The sequence below is a fragment of the Mus pahari genome, chromosome 5 (assembly GCF_900095145.1).
Source record: "Mus pahari chromosome 5, PAHARI_EIJ_v1.1, whole genome shotgun sequence".
Lineage (NCBI taxonomy): Eukaryota > Metazoa > Chordata > Mammalia > Rodentia > Muridae > Mus > Mus pahari.
In genome coordinates this window covers 47,083,851-47,101,597 of record NC_034594.1, presented here as the reverse complement: position 1 = coordinate 47,101,597, position 17,747 = coordinate 47,083,851, and the positions used below count along the sequence as shown (strand labels likewise).

Below are 17,747 nucleotides of genomic sequence, written 5' to 3'. Positions count from 1 at the left end.
TGCTATTCATATCATTCTTTCTTCTGTTTCTTCTTTAAAACCCTCATTTTTTGGAGGGTGTTAGTGAAATAAAATGTTGGCTTGGGAAAGGCATATTTTGCTCTGTGGCCCTGAGTACCAGAGGATTTCCACAGAAATCTCTGGCCAGGCCTGGTGCAAGGGTTCCCGTGAAGGGAAGCGAATACCAGCAGGGCGGGGAAGTTGCTTCCCCACTTCCGCTGTCCTGGTCCAGCTCCACCTCTGTGTCTGCTGTGCTTGGCTGATGAGAAGCTGACTAGCCAGTGAGGAGTATGGCAGAGCCTCAGGGAGCACTTCGGGAGAGCAGATCTCTTCCCAAGTGTTACAGCTCTTAGGACAAAAGTCTAGGTCAATGGAGTAGTTCTGCACACCTTTTATTCCCTGGATAGGATTTATATACAGTTTGGGGGACGATTCACGGTTTGACAGCGGGTAGTTCTCATTGGCTTGGACTGAAAGTTTGGGGAAACCTTATTTGTATGTGGGAGGGCTTGGTGCAGCTATTATGATTGATGCTGGATATCTCTCTGCAGGGGGACTTGGGAGGCTATAGCCAGGTGCCCAGGAGGCATGGCCGAACACCTTCTATCCCATGTAGGTAGAAATCACCGCCCACCGGGGATCCAGGATTCCAGACCTTTGCTCGACTGGGACCAGGCTGCCTGTGCACAGCCCACCACCCCACATTGCTCTTTAATTTGAATTGTTTGTGTCCCACCTATCCTCCCTTTGTGTTCAGTTAGATAAAGAGATTTTGTTTGGTCTTATGGACAAGGCTACTTTGCTATGCAACTATACCAACTGATCGGTATGGAATAAGTTGGAGGGAGAAAGGAGATGGGCAAGTGAATAAGCACCCAAAGTAATTTGACAACAAACTCTTTCAAACAGACTCCTTTAAAACTACGGGGCACCAGCACATTGTAATTGTGTTTTATGCATAGAAATAATCTTAGAATGGCCATCAATTTGAGATGATGAAAACAGGAACTTGGAAAGGGCTTAAGGGAGAATAGCAAAAGGGAAAAATAATGTAATTATATTTTAGTTCGATATGCTTTTCAATAAAAAAAGCTAGTCATCTTTTTTTTTTTCAAAAGATGGTAAACATTATTCCACTCATTGTCTCATTTCCTACTGATTTTGGTTTGTATTGCAGCTGCTGAAGGGATGGTATGCAACCACCTGTGTTCTAATGATGGTTGTTGGGGACCTGGGCCGGACCAGTGCCTGTCATGTCGGCGCTTCAGCAGGGGAAAGATCTGCATAGAGTCTTGCAATCTTTATGATGGGTAAGAGCCAACCAGGCCATGTTTATCTCATAAGCTGTAAGCTACTGATTAAAGCAGAAATCTGACCTTTAGAAAAATAGTGAGAATTTAGAGTGTATGTCTACTGAGGCTTTTTAAAAAGAGCCTGTGATACCAAAAAAAAAAAAAAAATGAAGTTGTAGTTAAAAAATAATTTTGCTTGAAATAATAAGATTAGCACTGACTAGCATGCACATTTTAAAGATGTTTACCAAGATACATACATTTACTGAATTTTGCCAACTTAATTTTTAGCAAAACTGTTTAACTTTCATTTTGCATTATGAGGTAGAGCGCTACAATCTTTATTCCCCTACAACCATGGTTCTCAACCTTCTTAATGCTGCAACCCTTTAATATAATCCCTTATGTTGTGGTGACCCCCAATCATAAATTATTTTCATTATTACTTCACAACTGTCATTTTGCTACTGTCTTGAATTTGAGTTGTGATTATTTACGGAAATGGAGGTTTTCCAGAGGGTCATGACCCATAGGTTGAGAACCCCTGGCGAACACCTTATCGTCTGCTGCAGGTTTTCCTCTCATTCCTTCCTTCTGCTTTCACCTTGAGTGACTGGGAGCCTCCTGCTTTTTCTCCATCCTGTGGTTGTGTGCCTTTTTCTACCCAAACACATCCTATGTCTTTGTGTCTTTCATAACTTGGGAGGACCACAGGAAAACCTCAACGATTTGAGTTGAAGAGGGCTTTCCATGTGGTCTGCCCTTTCCTAAAAAGCAAGGTTTTAGCCCAGAATTTAAGTTCCCTGGGCACTATAACTGCAAGAAAACCTAGTCTCCACTCTCTACTGTGGCATTTCAAACCTTGTCAAATCCCATTGTCATAGCAGAATTTCATGCACCATGGTTGCCTTTCATTAGTGTGATAATACATTACTCATGACTGTCCCTAGAGTCAATTTCTCTCATACGGCTCAACTGAAAGTACTTTAAACAATTTTGGAAACTAAATATTGGAATGTGTTCTATTTCATTCCCCAGTCATCCATTTCCTCATTGTGACAACTGATACTATGATGACTGATAACACTAGTTTTGACATCATGTTTGGATTTTAAAAATATGTTTATTATTTTAATAACAACATATATTTCTTCTTATAAATGGCCAAGGCAGATTTACTGTAAGAAATTAGGTAACAAACTTGAAAGTTGATGTTTAAATTAAAAATACCATAAAGACTAATATTTTGAAATATGTATAGACATAAAGAAAAGAAAATGAAGATTTTTTGAAGGAAAAGAAAGATTCAATCAATTCATTATCATTTATATCCAAATTCCAGTGGCAAAATCAATGTATTTCTGCAACTCTTAACTACAATGAACAATCAAAATAGAAGAGAAAGATGGTTATAATGGAATGTTGAAACTTGAAATCCTAAAGTTTTTCCTACTTAGCGTACATTCTGAATCCTTGAGACCAACGCAAAAGCTTCAGGCTACCAGTTAAATATCTTCGATGGCAATTGTATATTTTTTAAGAAATCACATCTCGATAAAACAGTTTTCCCTTTTTATTGATGATACTCAGTAAACTAAATGTCAAGTGTTTAATTCTCAGGTAATAGTTTTAGTGTTAAGACTTGGATTTTGGAGACTTGGTGTTCAGGTATTCACTCTGGATCCTAAGACTGACTATGCTAACACAGTGTCATAGTCTGTAACTAGTTATGTCACATCCAAGTCAAGAAAACTCTGAAAATCACAGTTAAGTCACCAGGAGAGTGGCATAGGAAGAGCAATGATGTATACAGGGTAATCAAAGGCTCAGTGACTCTTAAAGACCACAAACAAGATCTCTCATGAGAACAGGAGCCCTGGGATTCAAAGTTAGCAAGAAAAGGCAATGGTCTCCTTACTGTTCCTATGACAGGCATTTACTCTAATTGTGTGTGTGTGTACAGGTGGATGCTGGCTTAGAGGAACAGGGAAAGAACAGCCTAAGTTTTAGAAGCATACAGATTATGTTCTTCATTTGTCACCATCACCCCTCAATGACCAAAGTCTTTTATTCAAAACTAATAACTATCTAAAGTTCATAAGCTTAATAGTCTCTCATAAAATTTCATTAGACTTTTTTTTTTGTAATTTTTTGTAGACTTTAAATACCCTACCCTTTAGAATAAAAAGTCATTTTACTTTTTATTCTAAAGACCTCTTCAGTTAAGTACTTTACATCACTTGTATTAATGAAGCATAAAAAGAAGGTTTGTTTTGTAACTGTGATTTTGAAATAAGAAAATTTGTGAAAGGTTTGATTTAAAACAAATTAATATCTTACTGTATAAGTACTAAAACAATGTAGCTAAATGTTTAGGTTCCATACCGATAATAACTTACTGATGCTCTATATTTTGAAACCATATATAACACTTTTGCCTTTGAAAAAAGCATAGTAGCATATATGTATGAAAATGCCTAAGGAAAGAATAAATTATATCCCAATTTTAAGTATTAATAAAATATAAATATGTTAATTTAACCAACAGAACATATAACTTATGCTTTGAAATTCCATTGCTTATTAAGACTTTATATGTTCAAATGAAACAAAAGGGAAAGGAATCTTTTAGAATTCATCATATAATTAATTTATAACTACACTATTCATGTTGATATTGTTTTCAAACGATGGCTCAGAACACTAAGGCAGAAAATTATAACCAAAGTAGATATAAAAATGTAATTAGTGATCAACTTCGTTAATGACACTAAATTATCTTACCCAACATTTCATTTTGTATTTTAGTGAAACCAGAAAAATTTAACATAGTATAGATGACTGGTTCCCAATTACCAAAGTAAAATATTTATATTAGACTTTTAAAGGGATAATTATCTCTTCATACCCTATAATATATAAATAGACATAACATTTAATGATATAAAAAGGAGTGTCATAATCACAGTAGATTACAATAATCAAGTTTTAAACTATGTACATTAAACTAAACTATTTATTTTATTTCATATAGAAATACCTCAAAAAGAATTAAACTGAAAGGAACGTTACAATATTAGATCAATAATCTAAGAAAATAAAATCTAGCATAAGAAGGTATTTCCAATACTCTTAGGTTGGTGTTTTAATAGGAGATAAAATATCAAAGTATGTTTTGAAATTTAGCCAAAAGTAAATTTAATAGTCTTGGGATCTGAAGGACAAGGTTGGAGCACATTTATGTAGCCAGCAATTAAAAGCCACAATGATTTGGAAATTAAAACTCCAACCAAGAAGAATGTTTTATATGGAATCAAACAGATGCAATCTTACTCAAAGAGGTAAAAGTGATTCTGCTGTGTCATCAAAAGAGATTATTTTCTATTTTCGGAAAGTACTAGAATATCTCTCATAGGAGAGAGCTTTCCAGAATGAGACAATTGTTGAGCCCAATTAAGGGCAAGGAAAACCATCTGGCTGCTGTATATCTTTCCTTTTAATGGAAAGCATCCCCCTTAATGCATAGGAAAGTGCATCTGTGGCTCCTGGCACATTAGAGAAACAAACTCAAGAATTCACTCTGCCAAAAGTACTCTTAGCAGATGTTGCTTCATTTGTTAAGTTGATGGCTTGTTTGCTTACACCTCCTCATGCAGTTGATATTTTCACAGGGAGTTTCGAGAGTTTGAGAATGGCTCCATTTGTGTTGAATGTGACTCCCAGTGTGAGAAAATGGAAGATGGACTCCTCACATGCCATGGACCGGTAAGTCTGAGGACTTTAGTGGTTATGATTACTCATTTGGTATCATGTTTATAATTTTTATGTCATTGCTTTGGATCTGTATGCTTATTCAATTTGTATTTTTAGGATACTGAGGGAAATCATATTTCATACTTAAATCTAGAACATACAGGTTCATAGGAGAGATAACATATTAGGAAATCCAATAGCATATAAATATTCACCAAATACTAAAGTTGAATAAAAAGACTAAAGATATAGAGTTCTTGGGAGAAGATACTCTATTAAAAGAAAGACATATAAGTAATCAGCTTAAATAATAATAATTGAAGTAATGAAAACTATATAGACAGTTCAAAAACATAAATGAATGAGAATGAAATATACAAATATAAAGGTTCATGTTGCCCTGGTGAAAATTATAATGCTGGTAATTAATGTATGACGGCAGAATGGAGAATACTAGTAAACGGGTAAGATGAGCTTCATAAACTAAGACATACAGCTGTATGATTGATACTGTCTTAGAGAAAAGAATTCTGAGAATACATACCTATCATGAAAATCCTAAGTGCTTTTGCAAATTGAAAGTTATATTAAGGAGAAAATGCTTCTAATTCTCAGAACGCCTCACCCTTTGGTTTCCACACCTTGGGTTTCTTAAGATCAATCTGTGTTTGTCATTAAAATTGATCCATTCTTCCTTCTTTAGATAAATACTTAGTTCTTCTGTTACTGAGTCATCCTTTAGAAGGGAATTGGGTATCAACATTGGGCACAAGCAAGAACTCTGGTATCATGAAAGTGTATTTAAACTCTAAATACTATATATTTTTTATGTGTATGCTTATTCAGCATTTAAGTCACTTAGGAAAAATAAAGACATTAGCCCTCCAAACTCCCATCAGGCCTTGGTGAGCCAGCCTGGAACTCTTTCTACAGGGAGTGGAAAAGTCAGCCTTTCCAAGGACTGATGCAGATCAATGCATATGAAAAGACAGGCCTCCAGGAAGTGGAAATGAGGTTATGTGGCATGAACAACTAGACTGTATAGGATGAAATGTTGTTCCTTGACATTTATATGATCCAAGGTCATTTGTAATTGCTGTGTTTCTCTACAGTGAAGAGTCATGATAACAAAGTTGATCTGTTGCATGACATTGGCAATACATTCCCAAGTAAATGTATTCCATCACAAAAGAAAGGTGTTTTCCCCAGTGGGTTGGGGAAGCAAGTTGAGGTGTCTACAAGATTACCTTAAGGCTTACACATTTAGATGGCAGTAAGTCATCTAATGGAAACGAGGTTTCTTTTAGAATTTAAACACTTGAAATCGAATGATAAAATAATCAATCCTGTGCCATTTCCTCCTGATAAGGCTGGGAGCATCAGGTGTCTCTAGACCTAGTTAGTGTGTATTAGACATAGTCTTAGAGAAATACTACTTAGAAAGTGACTCCCAAGGTTGATTATGCACACGTTTTGTTTGTTGGTTGCTGCAAGTGAGGCTGGCTGCTCCATTGTTCACTGTGGACTGCCATCTTTTTGTAACAATAGTTTTTGACATGTACAACTTCCATTCTTTTTACTCCCTCTTTTATTCTGCACAAATCTCAGAGAAACATAAGTTTTGCTCCATATGTGCCACTGTTTAATGCTTACTTTGCATCAAGTTCCATTGCTGTTTTTATAGGTTAACCCTTATTCGATATTATTCTTCAAAAATCATGAATTTGTTCATATTAGTTTTTTTCTCATTTAGTTCACATTCTGTACCTTAAAACTGATGTTTTTTATATTTCAAATGTGTCTGCCCTTCTGAGATTTCAAAATAACAAAGTGTTATGAAAAACAAATACTTTCAGTACAATTAATTCTATCCACAGGAAATTAATTTGCTTATGTAATCTAAGTATAATATGCACTACACTATATTTTGCTAGCATAATTTCATAGGAGATAACTGTTTTAAAATGTTTGATGTTTCCAAGCTGGAGAGATAGCTATGCAGTTAAGAGCACTAGTTGTTCTTTTACAGAATCTGAGTTCACTTCCAAACTCCCACATGACAGTTCACAACTGTCTGTAACTCAAATTCCAGAGGACTTGACACCCTCAAACAGACTGACATGGAGGCAAAACACCAAGGCACATTGAAAAACGAATGTTTAGAATTTCATGCAAATGGTTTCAACACATTCACTTCATTTCCCTAATGTGATTACACTGTCCTTCCCTCCCCTTTCTATTCCCCCAATCTTTCCCTTCAGAAAAGGGCAGGCCTCTCATGGAAATCAACCAGCCCTAGCCTATCAAGTTGCAGTAAGACTAGGCACATCTTCTCCTATTGATGCTAGAAAAGAAGGGTCCCAAAAGCAAGCAGTAGAAGCAGACAGCCCTTGCTCCTGCTCTTAGGTGTCCCTCAAGAAGACAAAGTAGAACAACTGGAACATATGTGCAGAGAGACTAGGTCCATGCTATGCAGGCTCTGGGGTTGGCAGTTAAGTGACAATGAGCTGTTACTGGCCCAGGTTTTCTTGTGGTGTCTTTGACCTCTCTGGCTCCTTACCTTGTCTACTAGATCCCTCTAGCTCTGCTTAATGTTTGACTGTGGGTCTATTGCATCAGTTTCCATCAGTTGATGAGTGAAGCCTCTCTGGTGACAGTTATGCTAGCCTCCTGTCTGCAAGTTTCAGTTTTTCTTCCACACAGTAGTGTGTTCAGTGTTGTATACTTAAAACAACAGCTGTGTCATTTTAAATATGACAGAAATTCTTGCTATCCTCAGAAGAGTAGAAGTGACATAAAAAGTGGCTGTTGCTTTGATACGCTGGTCTGCCTGCACTTGGTCTTGATTGTTTAATTTATGCATTATTTGTGAAATTATCATCCATTCATTTTCCCTACTTTCACTTCCCTGAGTACATCCAATGCAAGAGATAAGGTGAGAACTGTGGAATGGGAAATTAAAGAGAGCAGGGTATAGGCTGAAGAGCAGCAAGAGAAGAAAAGGAGCTAAATGGGTTGAATGAGCTTTTAAATATTTTAAAAAAAATTTTATTGGTTATTTTATTTATTTACATTTCAAATGTTATCCCCTTCCCTGGTTTGTTTTCTGCAAGGCCCCTATCCATCCCCCCTTTCCCCTGCTTCTATGAGGGTGTTCCCCCACCCACCCTCTCACTCCTATCTCACCACTCTGACATTCCCCTACACTGGGGCATCAAGCCTTCACAGAACCAAGGGCCTCTCCTTGCATTGTTGCCAGATAAGGCCATCCTCTGCTACATATGCAGCTGGAGCCATGTGTACTCTATGGTTGGTAGTTTAATCCTTGGGAGCTCTGGGAAGTCTGGTTGGTTGCCATTGTTGTTCTTCCTATGGGGTTGCAAAACCCTTCAGCTCCTTCAATCCTTCCCTTAACTCCTCCACTGGGTTCCGCATGCTGAGTCCCACAGTTGGCAGTGTGCATCTGCCTCTGTATTTGTCAGGGTCTGACAGAGCCTCTCAGGAGACAGCTATATCAGGCTTCTGTCAGCAAGCACTTTGTGGCATCAGCAATAGTATCTGTGTCTGGGTTTGGTGGATACATATGGAATGGTTCCCCCAAGTGGGGAAGTCTCTGGATGGCCTTTCCTTCAGTCTCTGCTCCACTCTTTATCCTTGTATTTCCTTTAAATGAGAGCAATTCTGGGTTAATATTTTTGAGATGGGTTGGTGGCCCCATCCCTCAACCAGGGGCCATGCCTAAACTCTGGATATGATCTCTACAGGTTCTCTCTCCTCTTTGTTGAGTATTTCAGCTAATGTTATCTTTGTTGGGTCCTGGGAGCCTCTTGTTTTCCTGTCTTCTGGGACTTTCTGGTAGCTACCCTCAGTTCCCCATCTCCCAGTGCTACACACTTCTGTTCAATTTTCTGAAACCTCTGTACATCTTCCCCATCCCCTCCCATACCTGATCCTGTCACCCGCCCCCCATGCCACCCCATTTTCAGGGTTAGAGTTAGGCTGGAGAGATGGCTCAGCCATTAAAGTCTATGCTCATAACCAAAATTATAAGAGCTTTTAAACATTTTCACAAAGTGTAAAACAGCTGTTATAGTTCATCGAAGTTGCGCTTGAATAATAATCTCATCCTAGTATTTTCTCTCAGAAAATATATAGTTTTTTATGTACAGTACTTTGAAAGTCTTAAAACTATTCGAAAGGAGTCACCCCTTGTTATGACCATAAGCTCTGAATTTACAGCCTCCTCACTTCTACATGAAGTGTTGCTATTGGCAGCATGGCGAGAGGAGGCTGGAACATCCAGCCCTCGTCCTCTTATGTATGGCTTCTGCTTCCATTTTATTATTCAACGTAAGCTTTGTCTTCCGTGCTCTGGGAGGGGAATGGCAGCCCTCACACAGGGGTGATAGAGCATCATGGTACAGTTGTGAAAAGGAGCTTTGTTTTCCTTAGAAGCTACCTGGGAAAATCAACTGGCACTGAGAAAAATAATGCAACATGCACATCAGGATTTAATCTGTCACTCTATTGGCTGTCTAGATTGTTGAGTTCAGAGGCAGTTTAGTACCAGAGTTAAGAAAGAATGAACTTTCATCTTTGTCAGTCACTGCACCTAGGCCCTTAAAATCCTTCTTAATTCCACAATGTGTAAGCATGCATTAGATGATTGCCTGATGTAATCATTAGATGATTCTATATAGGAAAATAAAATAGGAGTCAGTGCACGTCAACCACTTAGAAACTCGTTAAAATGCATTTTAACTATGTCATCTGAAGATACTTTGTTTTGTATCCTGGTGAAACAAATAGTCATGAAATGATCATATTAGGATGTCCTTAACGAAAAATTATTTTAGTTCATAACATTTTTATATCTTGTAATTTTTGCCTGGTATCATTTCATATTATAAGAATTTAATAGAAGAATAATGCCTGATTCAGACTCTTCTTAATCTACTTATGGTAAGCTTTATTCTGCATTCTGCAAGAAGCATGTCTCTTGTCTTGTAGAATAAGTCATGCCACTGAGCATACTTGCACAGTAAATGATTTTGTATAATAGATAGCATTACGTGCCTAAGTACCCATGAGCAGGTGTTAAAATTGGAAGCATCTGAAGTATTCTTCTTTGGAAGGAAATGAGAAGTTAACATTAGCAACTCTTTAGGTAGAATGGGGATCAGGTCTCATAGGGTAATATAAAATTATTTTATTTTATTTTAGTTCTGAATTTCACATCAAATTAATGGAATAGGTAGCTACTTTATCTAAGCTCACTAGCTTCTTTCTGATTATCTTTTCTTGTTTTCATTACTATTGTTCATTAGATAATTCTTTTTGATTTTTTTTTGTTGCATTATTTCCGACATAGTGTTTATCTAATTTTGGGTTCTCTTAGGGCTGGTTATACTTCAATACCTATAACTTATGGTGGTGTTAATGGAGTGGTCTCCCTTGGGGGAAAATAGACTTGTCATTCACAAATGCCTAAGAAAACTAAAAAACATAAATGCCTTGCAGAGGGAATTGAACCCAGTTATCTTTCTCCATATTTGTTTTCCCTTTTCCAAATCTCAGGGACCTGACAACTGCACAAAGTGCTCTCATTTTAAGGATGGTCCAAACTGTGTGGAGAAATGTCCAGATGGCCTACAGGGAGCAAACAGTTTCATTTTTAAGTATGCGGATCAGGATCGGGAGTGCCACCCGTGCCATCCAAACTGCACGCAGGGGTAAGCATCCTCGCTGGCTCAGGACTAAGGCACGTGCATGTTTCCAGTTGAAAGGATTGATATGTTTCATTATTCATTATCCACGATCCATCTACATACCCTGAAATCGTCTGTGGAAATGATATGTAGCATTATATTTTATATGTTGATTTTAACAGAAATTCTATCCAGGTGAACCTCAGAAATATCTCTGCTTATAGTTTACCTACACTTGACACCCTACTAACATCTTCATGAAGCTAGTGGGCTTTGGATATTAGAAGATACAATATAGTACTTATGTCATAGAGATTTTTTTAAATTAAATGTATAAGTTAGTTTCTATTTCTTTACTATAAATACCTAAAATAAGAATATCTCTTTAACAATTACCACTTTGGATTAGTTCTTCAATGAAACCCGATAGCAGGCAACCATGAAAGGGAAGGAAGAAATGATAGTCTGCTCATGTGTGTTTACAACATAACTAATACTGTTGTTAGTCATGTGAGTTATTTTATTGTACATTGTCCTAGAACATAGAGTGCTTTCATTGTCGTGAAACAATTCAGGAAGATACATATTTTCCATTCAAGAGGAAATATTGTGCAGCATAACCTATGGTATTGATAATAATTGGGTAGACACAAATTGATGAAATTGTCTTTGTTCAGTGTTATGGTCACTTATAGAGACATTGGAGAAAGAACAGTGGAAATAATGTCACCTCAAGCAAATCCCAGTTTATTTCCTTAAAAAAAAAAAAAAAAAAAAAAAAAAAAAAAAAAACTGTCTTATCTCAGTAAGAATTCTCCCTTTGTATACTCTGAAAGATAAATAGTGATAGAGTTGAGAACAGTTCAGCACACTATCCTTCTCCTCATAAAATTTCACCTCCATTGTCAGTGCATACCACCAGTGTATGCACAGAAACACATGTATGTACATAATTGGACACTTTCTATCTGGCAGGAAAGTAGAGGTTCTGTAAGGAGATTGTCCTGCCAGATGAAGGCTTCACTGTTAGAAGATATTGAAAAAGGGAAGCAAGCAATATCATTTTCTGCCAAGACAACATCAATTTTTGGATGCTGCTAGAACTTCCTACCAGTCATGAAATCAGCTAAGTCACTCTGTGAATTAGCAGATTCTCAGAAGGTAAAACAATATTCTGCAATAAAAGTCAAGTACAGCCCAGAAGAGCTGACTGCCAACTTCTTAGATTCTGCATAAGCACACAGGCTGATGGCACTGAGACAGTCACCTACACACTTTGCTTCAAGGAAAACAGAAGTAATAAACGGTTCCCCTTGTGAGTTTTGGTACACTTGAGTTGAGAGTATTTTTTGAAAAAAAATTACAACTAGTGCTGCTGGAGCAGAGGAGTCAGCAAGAGAAAGAGAAAACTTTGCCTGTGAAAATCATCCACAAGAGGGTTTTATTGTTTTGCAACTAAAATTAAACCAGTAAATTATTCAATATAATGTCGATGTCAACAGCTGTTGCCATTCAAAATGAGACCTTTTGCTGTTTTTGCAAATCTAATTACAATGAAGCCATCAGGGAAATGAAAAGGAGAACACAGAGCCTAGTCTGGATGTGTAGCTGGAGTGTCTTCTTCATCAGCTTTTTACATCGTGATTGTATAATAAAGGAAACATATATAGTAGAGGGGGGCAGAAGCTCTGGCCAATGGGAAGGGTTCGAATTACCACAGCAACCAAACTGGGACCTCATAGAAAAGGGAAGCTGAGGATTCATGCAGGAACAAATCTCACAAGGTCACTTGAGAACTTCAAATAAATAGAAATCTGCCCTCAATAGCTCAAGGTTGCAGAATGACAGTGAGACAGAGCGGGCTGCTGTGTTTGCACTTCTTCCAGAGCAATGTGTCTGCAATGGATGACTTTGTCCTAAGGTCCTACAATTGCTTCCATTGAGCTTACCCTTTATCATAAGCTGCAGAGTCACGTCCACTGGTTCCATAAAAGTGTTGTGATTCCAGCTCATGGGGAGAATTCAGAAATTTTTACATGACGTGAACTAGATCACAGAATACCCTCTGTGTTAGGTATTTTATTCTGAAGCAACCATCTGGCCTCTAGAGTTCATCCCTTCTTTTCAAATTGAGTGTAAACACATAGAACTATGACCCAGGGAAAGACAAGAGAATGATGGGATGAATGACCTTATTCCTCGGTCCATCTAATAACTGAGCCTATTGGTAAGTATGAGCGCAACAGTTCAATTCGACTTCAGAGAACAGATTTCCTCTCTCCCATGTCCATGATTTTTAGGTTGTTCAATAAACTGGGATGATGGAATAGTTAATGGAAATAGTTGTCACTATGACAATTTTAAGAAAAAATGTTCTTCCTTTGAATGCAGTTTAACGATTGTCCTGAAAATAAAATTATCTAATACCTTAAATGTATTTTACTACTCCAAAAGTGAATTAAATAAATTGAGTCTAAAGTTTCTTCAAGTACATTTTAAAAAGATTAACCATTTAGTCCTGAATAGAAACCTCTCGCCAGTAACTTTATAGGGAAGAAGGAAAGGAAGGGAGGAAGGAAGACGAAAGAAAGAAAAGAACATTGTCTCCTCTCGCCATGAATAGAGGCCATGTTTTAGCAACATGTTTTTATTTCTTTTATTTGTTTGTTTTCTTCTGTGTGATACATGCTAATCAACTTGTTTCTTTCAGTTACTGTTGAAAATACCATCACCATAAGCAACTAGGGATAGAAAAAATTTTATTACAGACTTCATTCCTAGGTTACAGTCTGTCACTGAGGGAGGTAAGAACAGAAATTCACAGAAAATTTAAAAGAAAAAAAGCTAGTGAGGACACTGCTTGCAGATTAGTCAAAAGTTCAATGTTCAGTTAGCCTTCTTTTACAACCCAGGACTACCTGCCTAGGATTGGTGGCATTCATAATAAAATGAATGCCTTTGCATCAATAAATGATTGAGGCAACCCCCTTCTTAAATACCCACAGACCAATGTTATCTAAGCAGTCTCTCCAGTCAAGATTCTAGTCTGTGTAAAGGTGACATTTAAAGCTAAGTAAAAGAACTGCTTTATATCAAAACATTTATATTCAGATATAGACTCACATTTTTGTTATTCAATTTATATACCAAAGAAGAACATTTTATGGAGTACCAAAATGATTCAGAATTTGAAAAAGAAAAGATAGAGAGAAATTTAAAATAAAGATTGGTCATGTTGGCACACATTTTAATCTCAGTGTTCAAAATTAAGAGCCAGGAATATTTTTGTTCAAGGTCAATCTGATTGTTGTAAATACACAAGGCAGTTCTGCACAGTGAGACCTAGTCTCAAAAACAAACCAGGAAAACAAAATAAAGGGAATAAAGAATAAATTCCAAATATAATAACAATAATTATATTTTAATTAATAATATGTAATTTTTAAAGAGAACTTATAAACTAAATATATCACATAACGCACGATGAGTACCAATATTGTGTTCTAAAGTAATATTATTTGATTCAGTGACATTTCAATATCTACTTCATTTTCTTTCATTTTAATCAAGACTTGCATTTTAAACATGGATTGCAATGTTTATTATATTGAGCATTGTTCTAATAAAATTCTAACTATGAGTTTTGTTACTATTCTTGTTTTGTAGTTATCTTAGTCCCTTTTATCAATTCTGTCTTTGTAATTTTCAAGTTGATACAATGGCAAATATCTATTGATAGAAACATAGAAAGAAATTTGCTTATAGGAATATTCCTTAGACTTTCATATTGATAAAAATGAAAATATGCTTCATTTCATTTCAAAAATTGTAGATTTTCACAAAATGACTGCATTATGCTTGTCATGTAGGTAAGAAGTCACTTACCTACAGTATAGACCAATAGATGTCAAATTTCATTGGTGGATTTGGAATACAAAAGCATGCTATGGATTTTTGCTATTTCTGTAACTATTATTCTTTGGACCACTAATTTTTGAATGGTTTGATTCCTGAACCTATCTTACTCCCTTATTTGCTATTTTATGTGCTTCAAAATTGGATGTTTTGTTTAGTTTGTGATCTTGCTGAATCAATATACATTTTATGTTTTGATCAACTGCTTATCTATAGTAAGTATGAAGACCTAAAGAACAATTGTGTTTTTAAATATGTGGTGATTTATATTCTTAAAAGGTGGACCCTCCTTCATCAACCCACATCTTTCTTGGTCTTCACTTCTTTCTATAACCTTCAGTTTATAAACAAATTTGAACCTTGAAAATCCTCCTTAGTATTCTCAACTGCTTTCCTCAACCCTTGTTCATATTCTCTCTGTCCCTCATCATCTCTACCTACTTGTATGCATGTTCCCATCTGCAATGTATTTCTCAACTCACACAAAACCAAAACATAGGACTTTTTATGTAGGAGCAATTATTTTTAAAGTTCTAATTTACTACATCTTTCTGGATTTTTTCCAGTGGCCAACCTCTAGATTTTTTTTTTAAGTTTTCTTTAATTTAGTTACATGAACATTACATGATTTAATTTAATTTAATTTTAGATTTGTCATGTATGTGTGTGTGCGTGTGTGTGTGTGTGTGTGTGTGTGTGTGTGTGAGAGAGAGAGAGAGAGAGAGAGAGAGAGAGAGAGAGAGAGAGAGAGAGAGAATTCATCTGCCCACTTGTATCCAGAGGTTAGGAAGAAGGTGCCCAATTCCCTCGGAGCTGATGTTCCACCCTTTTGCAGGACTTCGGGATTGTTCCATAGGTGCTGGGATGTAACCTCCAGTCCTCATTGGTGTACAGCATGCGCCCTTACTTCTTGTGGTTTCTCTCCAGTCCAGTTTTATTCAAATATATTTTTCCTTTTGAAAATACAAAGGACCATCTTAAGATGCATGCCATCTTTCCACTTCCACAATCTCCACTCTTCCCAGTGTTCCTTTTCAAAGGAGTTGCTCCCTACGACCGACCGTGGCTCAACACTTTTTTTCCACCTTGTGGGAAACATTTCTGACTTCCTGTAAAATAAACACAGTAAAGTCTAGACTCAAAGAAAAAAATTGTAGTGTCAGTCCCTCCTCCTAAAATGAACATGTGAGGAAATATGTCCCTCCTTTGAATTTTTTTCTTGCTGCTGCAACTCTCCTGAAATTTAAATTATAGCTTTTGGCTGCTGCAGTCACCTTGCAGTAAGTCACCAAAATGACAAACACAAAGGGACAGAGGAGAGGAACCCAGTTTATGTTCTCTAGGCCTTTTAGGAACCATGCAGTTGTTCCTTTAGCGACATACATGTGAATCTACAAGGGTGAGACCGTAGACATCAAGGGAATAGACACTGTTTAAGAAGGAATGCCCCATATGTGTTTTACCATGGCAAAACTAGAGGAGTCTACCATTGTAAACAAGCAAGTTAAGGGCAAGATTCTGGCCAAGAGGATCAGTGTGCGGATTGAGCACTTCAAGCACTGGAAGAGCAGAGATAGCTTCCTAAAGCAGGTGAAGGAGAACGATCAGAAGATAAAAGAAGCCAAAGAGAAGGGCACCTGTGTTCAGCTGAAGCACCAGCCTGAGCCACCCAGAGAAGCACACTTTGTGAGAAGTAACAGAAAAGAGCCTGAGTTGTTGGAGCCTATTCCATACAAGTTCATGATCTAGTGTGCAAAAAAGAAATAAAGGACCTGGACTGCAAAGGGTTTTCTTTAAATTGAATTGTAGCTCATACTTTAACCATAAGATCTTTTTCACTTAGAAATATTTTACCATCTGTTAACCCCTTTCCTCCCATCCAAATTGCATTAGCGGCATTGATTGAGATTCTGACTATGCCAGTGAGCTAGTAACTGTCCCATCCATTTGTTTTATTATTCCCAACACTGACTAACTGTTCCCCATGCCAAAATAGCCTAACTGCCTTCTACTTAACAAGTCTCCACATGACAAAGAGATTTCAGATAGGAGTCTAGCAATGTAACAGTTTCTGTTTGCTAGCATACCTTTGGTTTTCCAGGGTAGCCTTTCAAATTGTCATGCTTTAATATTTTCATACGAGTACATAGTGTGCATTAAGCACATCTGTCTTTATTTTTCTAACCACTTTTTCTCAATCCTCATTCTGCTGGTTCTCTCTCTTCCCCTAGATAGTTACACTTCTTCTGGGTCCTGTGTGTGTGTGTGTGTGTGTGTGTGTGTGTGTGTGTGTTTGTGTGATTTTATATAGTTAGTGTTTATTAAACAGAGATGAGAGAAAAATTAAAATATTTATTTTGCTGAAGTTGGCTAAATCCTTTCATAAGTTAGCCTCTGGTTGCAGATATTTTCCTGAAAATTATACAATTTTGTTCCCTATGACTGAAATAAAAAGTTTCCTTATATACATTTAACACATTTTTTTCAGCCATCCATCTGAAGTGAAAACTCTAGAGACAGACATGGCATTTTTCAAACTATCCAACAGCTAGCTCTCCCTTGTCTACTAAGTTAAATCCCTCCAAATCTGACCCCTAAGATCCTTCCAATGTCGTTCTCCTCTCCCTGTGCCTGCTGTAACACTCTCAGTCTGTCCAGATGTGTTGTTCAGAGCGTATGCCTTGCGTTCCTACTGTGCTTCTGCTTTTCCTCCTCTGGACTCCCTAACACTCACTGATATGCCAGCTGTAACTCTCAGTATCTCAAAATACAGTTTGCTCACTCTCTCCACATGGTGACCATGACTTACTAAAATGACATTCTGTTGTCCCTCTACTGTATTATATTTACAGAACTGTCCTTTAAACGTCTGTTTGTGCATCTGTCATCTTCAAACTGTGAGCTCAATGGAAATACATGGAAAAGCATCTAATTCATCTCATCTCTCCCTGCAGCTCCTTAAAGGTTACAAGCACTTTAGTAGGCTCACCACACAGGTTTATTGAATGAATGAAGATAGTTCATTATTCACACCCTCTCCTCAAACAGAATCTCATTCATTGTTGAAAGGTTTTTTTTT

General features: G+C 37.0%; 1 protein-coding gene across 6 annotated transcripts in view; it reads left to right on the top strand.

Moving 5' to 3' along the window:
• The window catches only part of Erbb4 (erb-b2 receptor tyrosine kinase 4), a 1,014,420-nt gene that overhangs the window by 749,816 nt on the left and 246,857 nt on the right, over positions 1-17,747 (top strand). For all 6 annotated transcript variants that reach the window (XM_021197417.2, XM_021197414.2, XM_021197418.2 and 3 more), the window contains exons 13-15: positions 1,178-1,310; positions 4,964-5,057; positions 10,623-10,777. In XM_021197417.2, coding sequence (XP_021053076.1) covers positions 1,178-1,310; positions 4,964-5,057; positions 10,623-10,777 — 382 coding nt within the window. The remainder of the gene's footprint in view (positions 1-1,177; positions 1,311-4,963; positions 5,058-10,622; positions 10,778-17,747) is intronic.